This window comes from Onychomys torridus, chromosome 1 (assembly GCF_903995425.1).
Source record: "Onychomys torridus chromosome 1, mOncTor1.1, whole genome shotgun sequence".
In the NCBI taxonomy this organism is placed as follows: domain Eukaryota; kingdom Metazoa; phylum Chordata; class Mammalia; order Rodentia; family Cricetidae; genus Onychomys; species Onychomys torridus.
Window position 1 is genome coordinate 109913245 of NC_050443.1, and position 17480 is coordinate 109930724.

General features: G+C 46.5%; 1 protein-coding gene across 1 annotated transcript in view; it reads right to left on the reverse strand.

Moving 5' to 3' along the window:
• Cpxm2 (carboxypeptidase X, M14 family member 2) overlaps positions 1 to 17480 on the reverse strand; it is a 121189-nt gene that overhangs the window by 90165 nt on the left and 13544 nt on the right. The window contains exon 3 of the mRNA XM_036186096.1: positions 5644 to 5753. Coding sequence (XP_036041989.1) covers positions 5644 to 5753 — 110 coding nt within the window. The remainder of the gene's footprint in view (positions 1 to 5643; positions 5754 to 17480) is intronic.

A 17480-nucleotide genomic window follows, 5' to 3' on the forward strand; every position in this document is an offset into this window, starting at 1 on the left:
AAACTGTTACCATGTTGGAACACAACATTGTGGAGAACTTGAATCCCTATTCCATAGCCATCATCACTCACGTTTGGCTCCAGAACAAACTACCTTTATTCTTTGAAGTAAAAACTATATTGGCATTGATGCCTGTAATCACAAGACTAAAAACAATGAAAAATAATCACAGTTAAATATGAGCACAGACATGGCAATTACTCTAAACACTTGATATAAGGCTAGGGAGCTAGCTCAGCTGGTAAAGGGCTCATTCTGCACATAAGGACCTACGTTTGACTCTCCAAACTCATAGAAAAGTTGGGTACATGCTTGTAATCGCAGCACTGAGAAGGGGGAGACTGGTGGGATCTCTGGGGCTAGCTGGCTAGCCAACCTGGCCAAGTCACTGAGCTCAGGCCAGGTGAGACTCTGTCTCACAAAAGATGGACGCACCTGAAGAACAACACTCAAGGTTGGCCTCTGGCTTCCACACTCATACACACACACACACACACACACACACACACACACGCGCACGCACGCACGCACACACGCACATGTACAATACAACTGTAGGTTTGATCTTTTAAAAGAGTCAGTTATGACATATAACAGAAGGCGGGATGGTGCTGATTTGTGGAGGCAAGAAGAACACTCATAGAGGAAGTGAGCAAAAATGAAGACTTGACCACTCTAAGCCAAAGAAATAGGAAGCAAGGGACTGTACTGCATAGCAGCCTCTGCATCCCTCTGCAGAGTAGACTCCCATCAAGTGCTGTTACATGGTTCAGCAAACCATCAGTACCTAGTCAACCCTCAGACTCTTTTCCCACCTATGCATTCCAAGAGCCATGGAGCCAAGATTTTTAAACACATACTCTGTGTTTGGTGTAGATGTCTTGTCATTACTCCCTGGATATAATGCTATGGGAGCCCACATTGGCTATTTAGTTAGACCTTACTTAGAGTCAGAGAATCTGGGCTTGCTTTACTCAGCAAGGCTGCAAAATGGGATGATTTGACCACGGGTGTGGTTACCAGGTGTTTGGAAGGGTCTACATTTGGCTGTAGCGTGTGCTTTGATCTTGCAAGGGGGAGGTCTTTCGTCTCTCCCCTTGGCATATTATAAAAATTCCTTCTGAATAAATGAAGAGGCTTTTGGGTATTGATCCAGGCCCTCCTGAAGCTATCCTGTGTTTTTGTCTCTCTCCTCATCCTCTAGGTCTATCTTTCTACCTAATATTTCCTCATTCCTCTCTCCTCTACCCAAAAGCCTTTCATAAGGTGGGAGCTGGTTGGAGCTGGTCTCCCATGGACTCCCACACAGTGCCATCCTCACTTACATTGAATTCAGTACTAAGAGTAATCTAGAAGTAGTTGAACATATTTGGGAAGACGTGGGAGGTTATGTAAAATTATATGAAGAACTTGGGTCCCCCATGACCTTTGGCCTCTTGAAGCAATCCTCCATGGATGTCAAAGAAGGATAACAAAAATCAAATGTGAAGCAAAGCTGATAGTACCAGGCGATGACACTCCATAGTGACCTCACTCCTGTACCTGCCAGCAAATGTGTCCAGGGAAAACCCGGAAATCAGGACACATTCGGCTGCAAGAGTGTCAGCACAAGGCAGAGACAGCAGAGAGGTACTGGCTGACTCATCCCTGCAGATGTCACACCTAGACCACCCTTAGCTGCTGAGGCAATTTTATGGCATTGTGAGGAGCAACCATCTGAGATTTCAAGCAGCTTGGATTCATGAGCTGCCTCTCCTGGGAAATCTTAGCTGTGTCCCTGCAAGCACTGTGTTTACATTGTATAAGTCAACAGAGCCAAGAATGGTATTTGTCTGTGCTGTTAGTGTTAAATTAAATAATGCATAAAAATCATCCAGCAAGGTGCTGACAGTCCTTAGAGGCAATGCAGCTCTCCCTCTGCCGAGGACCAGAGCATCATAAATGCAGTGAGTGAACAGGGCCTTTCCCCATGTTATTTCTGTGCCAGGTCAGAGCAGACAATCCTCCACAAAGGAGCACATGGATTCTGAGGAGTATGGATGAGGCCCCTGAGAGTCACCAGAGATAATCCCTCACCTTTATCCCCTTAGTTGCCACCATGTTGTGACCACAGGAGAGCTGGGACTTTGCTGTGGTGACATGAAGTCTCTGAGAAGATGGGCATCCCACCTACAGCCCCACAGCCAGTTTAAGAATCCCAGTCTATAAGCTCTGTGTGCCACGGTCGGGATGTTGGACCAGTGTGTACCTGTAGGGACCTGGGCCTGGGAAGGGCTAGACTAAACTTGTTCAAATCCTGATGTACAAGAAGACGGACTGAAACACAACTTCTAATTCTGACACCTTGGTAGTTCTCACACTTAAAATCCCATTAGCTTGGCACGCCTACAAAATACTCACATGGGAGACAAGATATGGTTATTTTTAAATCATAGTTCTAATTGTTGTGTGGGGGTGATGTATTCTTGGAGTGCGGCTTTAATTGTGCACCTGGCTCTGTCAAACTGTGATGCCTGCTGTAGCTAGCTCCAGAAGGTAGGAACCGAAAGGAGGGCCCTGACCTGGTCAGCGTTTGCCTCTGCAGATGGTATCAAAGCCCACCCATGGTGGGTTAAGAAGATGGTTCAGTTTATAAAGCATTTGCCACATAAGCATGAGGACCTGAGTGGTCCCTATTACCACATTTTTTTTTAAGTACTGGAAAGGTAGGAACAAAGGAATCTCTGCGGCTTGCTGGTCAGCCAGCCTAGCCAATCAATGAGCTCTAAGTTCAAGGAACTATACCCTATCTCAAAAAATATATGTAAGGTTCAGGGAAGGTGACTGGAGAAGACAATGTTCACCTCTACCCGCCTCCACACATGTGCATAGGCAGCACTGCATACATACGCACACACACAAACACATATACAAAGCACAGTTGTGTGCTGTGGGCCATGTTCTACCCTCCCTGGTCAACCCCAGATAGAGGCTGCATCATGGCCTGATTGGGAATTGTCCCCTGTAGGTTCACGTATTTGAATATTTGATCTCCAGCTGGTGCTGCTGAAGAGGAGATTATGGAAGCCTTTGAAGGTTATAGGCCAGCCCAGTTCCCAGTCCTGCCTTCTACTTCCAGATCCACCAAGATGTGAATAGACATGATCGAGTGACCGCTGCCAAGGACCAAGTCATGCCAGCTGCATGCCTTCCCCACCATGAGGAACTGTATGTTCTAAATAGGGAGTCAAAATAAATCTTCTCTTTAAGGGTTCGAGCAGCAACTCTGCTCTCTAGCATCAGTTCTAGAAATTCCCTCATGAAAAGACAACAGGGTAAACAATTTATCACTCAGAGAAAAATCACCGTGGAGACAATCAACACTGACCATTTCCTTTCCCCATCCTCACAACAGGCAGCAGAGTGAGCCCCTACCCAGGCATTTATGGAGAGGAGCTTATTGTTTCCTGGGCTACACCTTCCATGCATAAAAGACAAAGTAGACAGAAAAGCCAGAAGGTAAAGACTGTCCTACAAAGGACTGGATGCATGGCCCAGAGATGGTAAGACAGAGTCACATTCCAGCCACACTTCTCCAAGTCTCTAGTGACATCCTTGGTGCCCCCCCCAATGCATTATGGGTGCAGCTCTGGACACTGAGGGGTTCACAAGCATAAGACCAGGTGCCTGTCATGTGGGGCTCATGCTCAAGGAATGGGCTTGTAAGAAACAAAAGTGCAGCCAGGCGGTGGTGGCACACGCCTTTAACCCCAGCACTCGAGAGGCAGAGCCAGGTGGATCTCTGTGAGTTTGAGGCCAGCCTGGGCTACCAAGTGAGTTCCAGGAAAAGGTGCAAAGCTACACAGAGAAACCTTGTCTCCAAAAAAAAGGAAGAGAGAGAGAGAGAGAGAGAGGGAGGGAGGGAGGGAGGGAGGGAGGGAGGGAGAAAGGAAGGAAGGAAGGAAGGAAGGAAGGAAGGAAGGAAGGAAGGAAGGAAAAAAGAAAGGAAGGAAGGAAGGAAGGAAGGAAGGAAGGAAGGAAGGAAGGAAGGAAAGTGCAGAGTGATGACTCATTTGATTGACAGCTCATTTGACTGACACCATGAGGGGATCTGCAACCACCTAGGAACTGACCTCTGGGCATGAATGTGAAGGACTAGGTGAAAGGGGGGAGATCAACCATAAATGTAGACAGCACTGTTCTGTGGACTGAGGTCCTGGAACCCAATAAAAATGAGAAAGAGAACTGAGCACCAGCATTCATCCCTCTGTTCCTGGTTGTGGACAGACTGTTGCCAGCTGCCTCAAGCACCTAGTTCCATAACTTTCCCATGGTTCTACCCATGAGCAGAAAACCTCCCTTAAGTTGCTTTCTTGAAGGCATTTGGTCACAGCAAAAAGAAAAGTAACTTCTGTGCCAAGTTACAGCTGCTCCCTCGGAGGTCTAGAGCCCATCCTAGAGAGCTCAGGACCCTCAGAGATGCAGAGTGGTCTCCCCTGGTCAAACCCTGAGAGTTCACCTTTACCCTCTTACAACACACAAGAGGGATTTGTTTGGTTATGGTGTGTCTTTTGCTACTTTCTTGTTGCCACATCCGAATGTTTCTTAGCAGCTGTCACTTTCTAAAGAAGCTTTAGAAGACCTGGTAATTAGAGGGTCCTTGAAAAGAAGAGAATCAGGAGAGAGTGCCCAGGGTTTCATAAAAGAAGGGCTCAGCCTGCCAGGTGGTGGTGGCACATGCCTTTAATCCCAGTACTCAGGAGGCAGAGGCAGGTGGATCTCTGCGAATTCGAGGTTAGCCTGGTCTACAGAGCGAGATCTGGGATAGGCACCAAAACTACACAGAGAAACCCTGTCTGAAAAAAAAAAAAAAAAAACAAGGGCCAGCCTATCAAGTTGGGCATTGGGCTTCACAGAAGGAAAGGCCACAAGCCGTCTGCCATATGACTGGCTTTCCCTCAAGCCTCCAAAAAGGCTGATCTGCCTACACCTGGATTCAGCCAAGTGTTCCAGCTGAATGTAAGAGAACAGTCATGCACTGTCACGGAAGCTGAGTCCTCCAGCAAGGAGCCCTTCCCACGGCTCAGTGGGGTTACTGCTTTGGGTGCCACGGGGCCTTCCCTTCAGGCAAGCAAAGCACTGGAGGAAAGGCCTGTGTTACCTTTTGAGTGGCTCATGGAGTCAGCAGGGGAAGCTCAACAGAGAAGGAGACAAGACAGTACCAAGGGCCAAGATCACAACAGAACCTCAGCGAGGTCGCCACATCTGATGTGCCCAGCCCTGTGAGCCAGGAAGGATCCACAGAACAGCCTGGATGATGTGGTGATTACCAAGGAGAGAGAGAAGATGAGGCCACCTCCCGGCTATGTGGTGGACATCTCTGTCATGTCCTTGCCTGTGGGCATTCTTCATTTGGCTCTTGCCATTTCTAGACAAAGGGTACCGCCCAAAAGGAAGTTTTTACCTCACTTGTCCTGCCTTCTGTCTCTGGAGAAGCCCCATCCTCTGCACACAGGACTACTCTGCAGTGCCCTCCATCTTGAGAACTAGCTAACACTCTTCAAATGCCATGTATTCACCAACCCAAGCTCAGGGGGAACCCGCCCTGTGTCTGTGACCTGAGCAGTCATCAGTGTGACCAGAACGTATCTGAGAGGCTAGTACCTGGATGTTGAGTCTCCCACGATGTGCTCCTAGGCCATAACGCTTTGCTGTGGAGGCATGCAGCTGGAAGTCTGTGATTTTTAATGTTTCCAGACCAAGGGGTGGGCAACCTGGGAAGGACAGGACTTGTTAGAAACAAAGTCGGCTATCAGAAGAAATGAGTGTCTGCTTTTCAGAGGTGGCCATGCACTTTCTTCCCCCAGTGAGCCCCTAAGCCACCAGCGTGCCCCCCTTGCCCTGGCACACCCTGTGTTTCAGACAGATTAGGTCAGTGCAGCCATCCATAGCTCCCCAGTTCTGTCATAGCATTTGCTTTCTGAATATCTGGGCTGAATATTCCCTCTTTGTTGCTAACCTTGCTGCCGTTTGATGCCATGTGCAATTAAGGCCCTTTCCAGGAGACTCAGCCAGAGAATGACACTGGGTAGAAATCTTCTAACAATCCCATACTCGAGCTCCGCAAATTAATCAGGACTTGTTGATTTTGCTTGGACAGCTCTGGCCTCTGTTGTGCATGATAATGAGCAGAGCAACATAAATAGAAACCCGCTATTGTCTTCCTTCTTGGCAGAATAGGTGGCTGTGGGAACAGCTCCTGAGCACAGCTTGACCCTGGAATCAATGCCAGCCAGTGACTACTGGGGTCTAAACCACCATCCCTGGATACACAATGACATGGATGGCAGCCGAAGCTGGACCCCAGGTCTCCTAGGCTGGGCTCTTCTCTCTCCCACTGACCTGCCATCATGTCCTATGGGGGCATGTAGTGATAGAGCATCACAGAGGATTCTCTGCCTTACCACCTGACTTGGAGGAGAAAAACAACTCTCAGGTAGGTGTGAATCAAGTGTGTTTCCACCAGAAATGTCAGACAACTTCAAACATCAGAGGACACAGTCACAGGGGAACTGGACGTGGCCTAGAATCAAGGGCACTCTGGGAGCATGTCTGCACACTCAGCAAAAGACCCTGCTGGCATCGGATTGGAGGGTTCTGCTGAGATGACAGGGCCTCTGCCAGTACCTGGATGAGAAGATCCATTCAGGCACTGCAGGCAGACAAGTTCAAGTAACATGAACCTTAAAAGGTCTTAATAAAAACAAACCTGGAGCCAGATATTGGAGTGAACGCTGAAAGATCAGAGAAGTAGCTAACCTCATCTCACCAACTTCTTAGCCGATCCTGTTTTATCAAACTGGAAGCCTCTGAGTCCTCATCCGGAATGGATCTCAGAGGAACTGCTGCTAAAAAGCCTAAAAGCTAAAAAGGCCTAAAAAAGCCTCTAGTTCCTGGTCCTCACACCTTATATACCTTTCTGCTTCCTACCATCACTTCCTGGGATTAAAGGCATGTGTCTTTCCCAAGCAAGACATGAGATCTCAAGTGCTGGGATTAAAGGTGTGTGTCACCATGCCCGGCTGTTTCCAGTGCAGCTTTGAACTCACAGAGATCCAGGTGGCTGTTCTGTTCTCTGACCCCAGACAATTGGGGTGCACAATATATCAACCACAAGTTCAGATCTACCAGGAACCAAGATACCACATAGTCCTCCCTTAACCTTTCAAAAATGGAAACCAGCACTTTGAGAATCTGAGGCAAGCCACTGAGAGGTGCCAGCTGCCGGCAGAGCTGCACAATGGATCTAGCCTTCAGAGTCTCATCTCCAGATTAGTAAAGGACACTGTGTATCCTTGAGCCTGCTGACACCCTCTGGGAGGCTTCCTGGGTTGGTAACTGACATGAGCCATCTACCTGACCCCCACCATAATGGGGAGCATCATCAGATGAGTGCTGCTGTTCCCTGACACACTGTGGGAAGACAGATCAACTTCCAGTGACCAGTTGGTACTCCATAGCTTCTGGGAAAGGCTCTTGTAGCTGGGGCCTGGGGAGTCACTTACTGGTAGAGCAATAGTGAAGGGGTGTGAAGTGAGTGAGAACAGTATATAGAAGAGATGTGAACAAAGGCCACACAATGAATGCGGTGTGCAATGAATTTAGAGGGCGTGTAAGAAGGCAAGGGTCACGTGACTGATGCCAGGCAGTCACTGGTGACCCTTTCAGTGAGTAGGGGAGAGGTTAAGCAGGAAGGGGAAGTCTGTGAAGCCAGACCCCTAATTTCCCAAGGCCACTCAGGGTCAACAGTTACCATGAACCCCATGCTTCACAAGGGTCTGCCCCTCCTCCACCTTCCAGGTCTGGAGGACATGGGAGTCTGACTCACACAGGTGGCAGGTCATTGATACCAAGTGTTAAGTGAGTACTTCTCCTTCTTGCCTACCAGGAATTGATGATGCCCATGTCTTATATGAGCAAATGAGCAAAGCTGTCCCACCACCTCTTCTGAAATCCACAATGCTTGCTTCCTATGCTGGGCATCACTGTGACCTTCTGAGCCACCAAAGCAGTAGTCTGCCCTGCCTCTCGGGTCCAGCAGCCATGAAACATGACCCCTGAGTCCAGAAGATAAACCTCTAACTCTCCTCTTACAAGGGCTGGGAATGTGAGCCTGTACCCTCTTAACTGTAGCTTCAGGACAACAAACACCCCCTCTCAGCTGCTGCCCTGGACTCTCAGACCCAGTATTCTCTTATAGCCATCACACGCTGTCTTTGGAATTCAGGCCAGGTCTGGGGGAAACACTCGCTGACTTACTAGGGCCACTGGGGTCAGGGGTACCTAACAGTCTGCCACTTAAAGAGGGCTGGGATTTGGGTTCAAGGGCCCCTAAACTGATGTGCCTACCTCCAAGCTCTGGTTTTTCCCCACTGCTCTTACCTGCTCCTGGGTCTTTGCACTTCTGCTGGTCACCCAGCCTCAATCTGTCATGCATGCTTCAGACACTGGCAGCATCCTCATCCTGTGCTAAGAGGCCCCACACCTCCCGGTCCTAGCACTGAGCTGGTCCCACTGGCAACTGGGCTCTGTGGATAAGTCCTTGTGTTTTGGGTATGGCCTCTGCTAGGCTCAACTCCTAATTTAGTTTCTGACCCTGAGGGAACAGGATATGAAAGATCAGGAAGGTGGGCAGGGGGTGGGGGAAGGAACCCTAGCTCTGTCTCTCCACATCCTTGTACTCAGATCTGCCGTATCTCCATGTAACCAAGTCAGAAATGCAAACAGTATCCATCATCATCTGTGAGACTATTCCAGAGCCACACAGACACCATTCCAGCCTCCACTCAACAGAATACGGCAGAGAATTCCATTACTTCATCTAGCCCCGCAACCTCCATTTCTGTCATTTACAGTCAGACAGGCAGATGCACAGGTAGACAGCCAGATGGACAGACAGCTCGCGATGACAATGATTGCTATTCAAAGCATTTCTTCTAGAAAAAGAAAACATTTCATGCATATATAAATGTTTTAGTTCAAAAAGGAACTACTAAGCCGGGCGGTGGTGGCGCACGCCTTTAATCCCAGCACTCGGGAGGCAGAGGCAGGCAGATCTCTGTGAGTTCGAGGCCAGCCTGGTCTACCAAGTGAGTTCCAGGAAAGGCACAAAGCTACACAGAGAAACCCTGTCTCAAAAAAACAAAACAAAAAAAAACAAAAACAAAAAAAAACAAAAACAAAAAAAAAGGAACTACTAGAATGAAGTTAAATATTTATTAAAATTGCCTCCCTTGTAAGAAATCCCATTAAGATATACGAGATATGGAAAGAAGTGCTTGTAAGTGGGGTATTTTGTAGATGCAAACCTCATACTGACTCAGAAGTTCAGTACCTGCCCTCTGGAGGGGCTTAGGGCATTGTGCACCCATGGCAACAGTGTTGTTTCACAGGAGTGGCATCTACTCTTGTCCACACCTACGAGAGTGTCACAGAAGAAACCAAAATGTCCTGCTCCCTTCATCCATGGAATTGCTGGGCAGTGACTTTGGTGGGAACCCAGATAAACACATGGGCTCAGCCAGTTCCTACTCGGTATCTTCCATGAACACAGCACCCTGACACCAGGACTTCTTTCCTTATTAGAAGGTGCTGTCTTTAGATGATCTTGTTTTCTTTGGAAGCCTTTCCCATTGTCCATGTAGAAGTAGCTAGCTATGGATCTGCTCTAGGGGAGCACAGTGTCCTTGACAGGCAAAGATAAAGATACAGACCATATGGATTAGTGAGTGTTGTTTGAAAGAAACCAACAGTACCTCGTTTAAACAAGGAAGGGTCACTATAGGGACAGGAGGGACAGGATAGGACAGGGCCAGAGCTACCATCAGCCAAGTAGCACAAGCCACCACTCTGTGCTGCCAGAGGAAGGGACTGACGTCATCCAAGGGTATCTCCAGCGTTACATCATACCTGTCCAGAGTCTCCACCCAGCCACCCCCTGGCACCGGGACTTGAGTGCTATCCGCAGAGAAAGTGTAACAGAAGCTAGATGCAAGCTCACAGCCACCACAATGCCTGGGACAAGCGTGTAGAGTTCCCTGTCCAGTTCTGAGGGTTAATCCGGGAAGTGTATGACAAGGGTCACAGAGACACAGCAAGGTAATCAACCTCATTCAGGAAATTTCTATTTCATCAATTATCCATTCTTATTTTTTCCTCTGACTACCTCATTCTTTACCTTCCAACAATAATTACTATAATTCCCTTCCTGGGGTTTCCAGAGAAAAGAAAGCCCAGTGGCAACTAGCTCCCTGCTCAACACAGAACAATGCAGGACACTATGGGGCTCAAGAAAAACAGTACCCGTCGAGCAAGCTGTGAGGGTCCCATGTCTCCAAACAAATATTCTTAACATATTTCAAAGCCGGTGAGATGGCTCACCAGGTAAAGGTATTTACCGTCATGCCTAACAACGGAGTTCCATCGCAGGGATGCTGGTGGGAGAGGAAAACCAGTTGTTACAAAGTTGTTCTCTGGACCCTCATGTGCCCCGGCATGCATTCACACTGCAGCATGCACGTGCCCCCCACCAACACACACACTAAGTGTAAAATTTGTAAACATGTTAAAATTAATAAAAGCTTAAATCTAGAGTAGTTTAAGGACAAACTTCTCTCCTACCAAAGATCAATAAGGCAACAACTTCAGGCTATAGTCACATCTTTCCTGGTGAAAGTTCTAAGTCCATCTTAACAAACATACTGAAAGTTTTACGTAGGAATGCCCTGTTAGAAAAAGGAAGTTTCTTATACTAAAGATAAAAAAGTAAGAGGTAAGAGAACTATCTTTTGGCTTTAGACTTTAAATTAATTCAAAGTACAGGATTCCAAAATGTCCTCCATACTACAGGCTTGATCCCGATGAACTTCAGTAACTTTTTTTTTCTGATTCATTTTCCTCCTCTTGGTTCCCTGAGAACCTTCAAAAGGTTTTCAGAAGAGGTAGTGGGTGTTCAGATCCTCCCTCTGGTGCACCTGCAAGGTCCTCTGTGCTGAAGAAAAAGACGGGGAAGGTAATTAAGGTATCACCCTAAATTTGTTCCCACACAAGAGAATGGTGGGAGGTGCCATGTAAATGAATAGAACAGTGCGGAGGCTGAACAGCCAGGAGGGCCAGAGAGGAGCATGCGTCATCACAACACATCAAGGCATCTGAGACCCTCAGTCCTGCACAGGAAGACAGGCAGTTCCTCTTTCCTGTGGCCAGAGGGGCAAGCAAAAACTAGAGAGGACTACATATAAAAGAGGCAGCTGACATCATTCTTGGAGCCACCACCTAAGGCTTCTCTGGTCCCCAAGTGACAGCCATGGGGAAGAGAGCCACTAACAGTAAACCCCAAGACAATGGAACCCTAGGAAAACCCATAGCCTAAGTGGAGGGGCTCCAAGCACACCTCCACCTCCTTAAGCTCGGAAACGTAGAAGACAGCAGAGATAAGGGTTGCATTTTCAGCTATAGTCCTTGGCCTGTCGTCAGCTGTGTGAGATGACCCAGAAGTGACTCATACATACAGGGGACTGACGGAAAAGAAATCATAAATTTGTTACTGGCTAAACTACCCATCAACAGTCAAGAGGACCAGGAGCACCTTTAGACATGTACCTGTTTCCACTGGCTGGGAACTGTATAATAAGCATCAGAGTTAAATAGGCACACTCCAAGTGTAAACCCTGGAGACATGAGGCTGAGGACCCTACTAACCAAAGGGTTCCAAACAGGAGGCAAAGTCGCTGTTGCAAAGCCTTTGGTTTACATCGTCAAGAAACTAGCTGCCCTGCCTGCCAATCCCAATCCCAATACTACCTTACAACAAGGAGGGCTTTCCTATATCCTTCAAGAAACACTACAGAGAAAGACAGGAATGTGGTTGCACTGGGTGACGGGTAAAGAGAAACAGTGTTTCTAAGCTTCATTGAAGTATCTGTAACTAGTAGTTAGAAAAAACAAAAACTCTGTGTTGTAGCGATATATTCTATATATTTATTATAATGCCAAGCCATGATGTAATCGCTACATATTGAGGCTTCCGATGTACAACAGTTGAGTGCCTCCCTAGCAGGCATGGAGCCCCAAATCTGATCCCCAGCACTCCATGAAACTGTATTTAAAAAAAAAAAAAAGCTAGAATGATGAGCAATGTCTATAATCCCAGCACTCTGGAAGTGGAGGCAGGAGGATAAAACATTCAAGACTTTGGCTTTTTTAAAAAAAAAGTTCTTGAAGTAAACAGGAAAGACATTCACAGCCCTTCATGCCTCCTCAGTATCTCAGTATTCTGGTAAACCCTGCTCCATGGCCACAGTGGAACAAGGACCTGTGCCTGGGCACACCCACCTGAGGACCAAGTCTCTTCTGCCATAAAAGCAAACATGTCTTTGACCATCAAATTGAGTTTCTCCCACTTTTTAAAACAGGCTCTTATCCTGAGAAGCATGTGGGTGAGAGAACATGGCAAAACGTGTGAAAAAAAAAAAAAAGTCTTCAGGAAAATATTAATTAGAGATCTGAGATGTGTCACAATCTGGAGAAGACTGACAGTCACCAGCGACGAAGCCACTTTCTCTTAAGGCATGCAGCTCTTGGAACATCCTGTGCCAAATGAAGCTCCATCTCCCAGTGCCACGCCATCTGTGGGAGTGGAGATGAGACCCCCCACCACCACCGCCGTCACTTTATTAGCTCTGTCCCTTGCTGACATTCTTTGCACAGAAGCCAGTGTGAAGGACTCTACCCTGGTCTATCTTCACCAACCCGCAAGGCCTTTCCACTACCACCAAGCTATGTATGGTAGTAAATTTTAATTATCAACTTGACACAGTCTAGAACAGTGGTTATCAGCCTGTGGTTTGCAACCATTAGGGGTCCCATATCAGATATCTTGCATATCAGACTTTTACATTACAATTCATAACAGTAACAAAATTACACTTATGAAGTAGCAATGGAATAATTTTATGGTTGGAGAGTCACCACAACATGAGGAACTGTATTAAAGGGTCTCAGCATTAGGAAGGTTGAGAACCACTGCTCTAGAATGACCTGAGAAGAGCATCTCCATGAAGGGTTGTCTAAATCAGATTGGTTGGTGAACAGGACTATAAAGGATTTTCTTAACTGGATTAATTGATATAGGAAGATCCACCCTGAATGTGGTAAAACCATTGCATTGGTTGGGCCCTGAACTGTATCAGAGTGGAAAAAAGGCAAGATGAGGCAGTAGGCATGCATCCTCTCTGCTCTTGACTGTGGATGTGATGTGACCAGCTCCCTATAGCTCTTCTTGCTGTGATGGCCCTACAGTGACAGCCTATCACATCGCTAAGACAAAGACAAAACCTTTCTCCCCTAAGCGTTTTCGGCAGGGGGCTTTACCACAGCAGCAGAAACAGAACTAGGGACACTCTGTATCTCAGTTCTTGAACAAATCCCAAGACTGCCTACCGCCTCGAATGTCAGGGGCAACTTTGTGACCCAGAGATAACAGGAAATAGAATACATAGCATGTGAATTTTGATTTGGAGGCACCAACCCCCAAACTCCACTCCCAGTGTCCTACATATCCCCAGGGAATGCTGTGAAGGTCAAATCTTGAAAAGTTTGTTCAATCTATGAGCAATTAGGCTAACGTGCAAGCAACTCCCTCTGAGTCACGCTCTCTGGACATTTCACCACTAAACCTTCACAATGTCCACAAACCCATCTTACCCATAAACAAACTACTAAGACTTGGAGAGACCAGACAGAAAAATAATTACGATGCAGCCAAGTTCAATTTGGAATCAGTTGTGACAAGAGATCCCAAAAACACTCTTTATGGTCCCCCATTTGAGTTAAAAGTTCCAAAGTAAAATACCAATGCTTTGGTGACATTGGGGAGTCACACCAGGAAAGGGGCTGGAAGTAGAAAAGTCACCACTCCTGGAAGAGAGGAGCTGCAGCCTGCTGTGGCTGCCTGCTACTACCAAAGCAGAGGATTTTTGAAGAAATAGAGGGGAAGAGGCTCCCAATAATAAGTTGCTAGCTCTCTTGGATATTTTTGTCTTCATTGCTCCCTATAAATTCAATTGGCTTTGCTTATGGAATTCTTTCTTTTGCCTTTCTGAACTTGACATTCCCTCCAACCAATGAAGATTGTGGAGGCTGCTTCCTGTGCAATGAGATTGTGTTTGCTGTGGCTCACTGCCTGACTCAGACACCAAGAGCTGCTCAGAAAGGCGTGGGAGTCTCTCGGGCTCTTTGGAAGTCTATGAACTAATCTTGGTCTTATCTAATCATCCTTGGAAAGCTCTTTAATACCCAACACATCAAAAAAGGGCCTTGAAGATGTGCCCCACTGCAGTTCTGGCACAGAAAACTAAATGACCAGCCCAAGAACCAAAATCTTTTCAAGAACCTAGAAAAATGGATGCCCAAGTTCCACACAGAATTGTGTGGGTCAATGACAGCAGCTCTCAGGAAAGTCTTCTGAGGTGCCAAGAACCTCAAGGGGCCCCCAGAATCTGGCTGCCATCTCTCACCTCCACAGTAAAAGAAGTCTGGAGAGTTTCTTTCCCAGGCTCTGAGGGTCCAACAAAGGAAATTCTCAGAGAACTGGGAGGCAAGGCCAAACCTAGAACCCAGAGTCTGCCCCAGGAGGCTCCAGCCTCAAAGGGTCTGATCTGGCCACTATCTTCACCTTGGATGTCCAGTTCAGTGGCTGCTTCAACTGGAAAGCCTCCCATATTCCATTCCCAATCACTCCACTCTCCCTATTCACCCTGCCTTGGAGCCAAACTCCTCCTGAAAGCCCTGCCATCTCAGATAGATTAGTCTACCTCCCTGGAGGGGCTGGGAGACTCGATCACAAGTCAAAATGAGTTTCCATCATAGAATCCCTGACATCTAACCAATACTTCCCAAACACATGAATATCAGAAGCTGCTGTGACTGATAATCACTGTCTATGAGTCATCAGGGGAAATTCATATTTTTCCTCATGCATTGCTAATAAAGACCTTAGAAGGTAATTACTAGTTCAAAACAAACTGCTTGTCACCACATCCATGGTCTGTCTACACTATTATTTACTTCACATTACTATTTTATCAAATAATTTCAGCAGCAATACACGAATACAAGAGGAGACTATCAGTAGAATATAGAAATAAATTTTTTCAAGACCCTAGGGAAGGCAAAAATTAAATTAAGCATGATGGAAAAGCACCAGCCACCCAAGAAAAGATTAAGGATTGGTTTGTTTTGGGTTTAAGAACATCTGTCATTCAAAAGACACCCTTGGTAGAGTGACAAGCTAAGCCAGTTACCTGACAAGAGCAAACCAGGCAACCAGGCCTTCCCATCAATGAGCAGAATGGCAGGAAAACCATGACCTAGGTGGAGCTGAACAAAGTGAGTCATTCTAATGGCAAAGAAGCATTAACCATTAGTCACCAGGAAAACACATAGTCAGACCACATCGAAACAGCAGCATATGTCACCAACATGGATAAAACAGAGAAGCTTGACAAGACCAAATGTGCACTTTGAAGGAAGAAAAGCTACTGCTGGTGGAAATTTTGATAGACATAATCAACTTGGAAAATTCTCTGCCAGTTCTCTGTGTGTGCAGTGTTACCTGTGGGCATGCTCACATGCGCATGTATGTGTATGTAAGCTTGTGTGTACATGCAGATGGAGGCTGGAGGTGAAGACATGGTGTTTTCTCCAGTGCTTCTCTTATTTTGTCTTTAGAAAGTCTCTCATTTAACCTGGGGGTCAGCAATTTGGCTAGACTGGCTGGCCAGTGAGTCAAAGATCCTCCTGCTGTCTCCTCCCCTGTGCTGGAGTTATAGGTGTATGTCTCTATAGCTAGCATTTTTCTTTCCAACATGGAGATCCAAACTCAGGTCCTCGCGCTTGTACAACAAGCACTTTACCCACTGAACCATGTCCTCAGGCCCCTCCTACCAGTCCTTATCCAAGATACTCACTTCCTATGATCAAGCAACTCTACCAGAGGTACACATCAAAAGAATCACACAAAAGTGATCCCAAATGCACTCTGTAATAGCCAAAAGGTCAAATCCACATCAATACCTGTCAATAAGAGGATGAGTACAGAGGCCATGGTATACAGTCCTGCTGTGGAATACTACAGACCCATGAGGATAAACAAGCCACAGTGTTTGCAGCAGCATGGATGAGCCTCACAAATATGATAACCAGCGAAGGAAATCAGACACATGAGTGTACGGCACCCATCCATCAATATTACCAAGTTCAAAACCATACCTGTCACCTCTGATCACAGCAGTGTTTACGGAGAGGCAAGGAGATTGGCTGGCTGTGGACCAAAGCTGACGTCAGGTTCTAGCACAATCTTCCTCTTGTAAAGAGCAGTGGCAATGATGCATTTTCACACTGTGTGGTGTCCATGACAACCCAAATCAATGTGTGGGGATTACACACACCAATGAGTTATATCCTTACATTCCCATGGGTTTCTCTCTACACATTAGCCTTCAATAATATTTTAATGGGCTTAGCTTTGCCTAACTGCTACATTGTAAAAACACCAAACCAGATCTATTTATCCAATTCAGAAAGAATAAAAGAGATCTATGCCAAATGTAAAAAAGTCAGTCTCCAAGGTTACATAGCATATGATTCCATGTATCTCGTTGTCTTACAACTACAACATCAAGGAGAACAGAGCTGCATTGCCAGGAACCAGGGCTTGAACCTGGGGAGGGGAGTTTCTCTAAAGAATAGCACTAAGAACCTCTGATGGGACAGGAGTGTTTCCAGAAACCACACATAATATAGCTGCATAGTCCTGCATACACACACACACACACACACACACACACACACACACACACACACACACACACACAGCTGGCAGAATCGGAATCTGGTCTGTCCTTGTCCAAGTCAGTTTCTTGACTCTGTTACTTTACTGCAGTCATATAAACACATCAGCTCTGACAGGGGCAGAGTGAAAGATAAGTCAGACCCTTCTCTCAATTTTTTGTTTGTATGTTTGCAACTTCTTGTGAATCTACGGTTATTTGAAATTAAAAACAAAAACAAAAAACTTTTTTCTTCAAGGAGATTTTAAAAGACAAAACTTCCTCAGAATGACTTGACGCAACCCATAAAACTATCCATTGCTCAGAAGTGTCTTAGACTTCAGGGAATTCTGGTTGAAAATTCTGTAACCACTCCCAAACTTGCCCTAGAAGCCCAAGACTCAAGAAAGGAAATCTACTTGAACCTAACACCAGATGTGGAAGAACATCTGCCATGTGGGAATCAGATGACTACAGAAGGCGAAAATAGCTTCCACGTGGGGCGCCTTTACCCATCCCTTACTGTGTGCCCCCAGCTTTAGTCCAGCTAGAAAATTAGACACTTGGTGATACCTTCTCTCGTGGCTTTCTGGAGTAGGCAGGTGTCTAAAT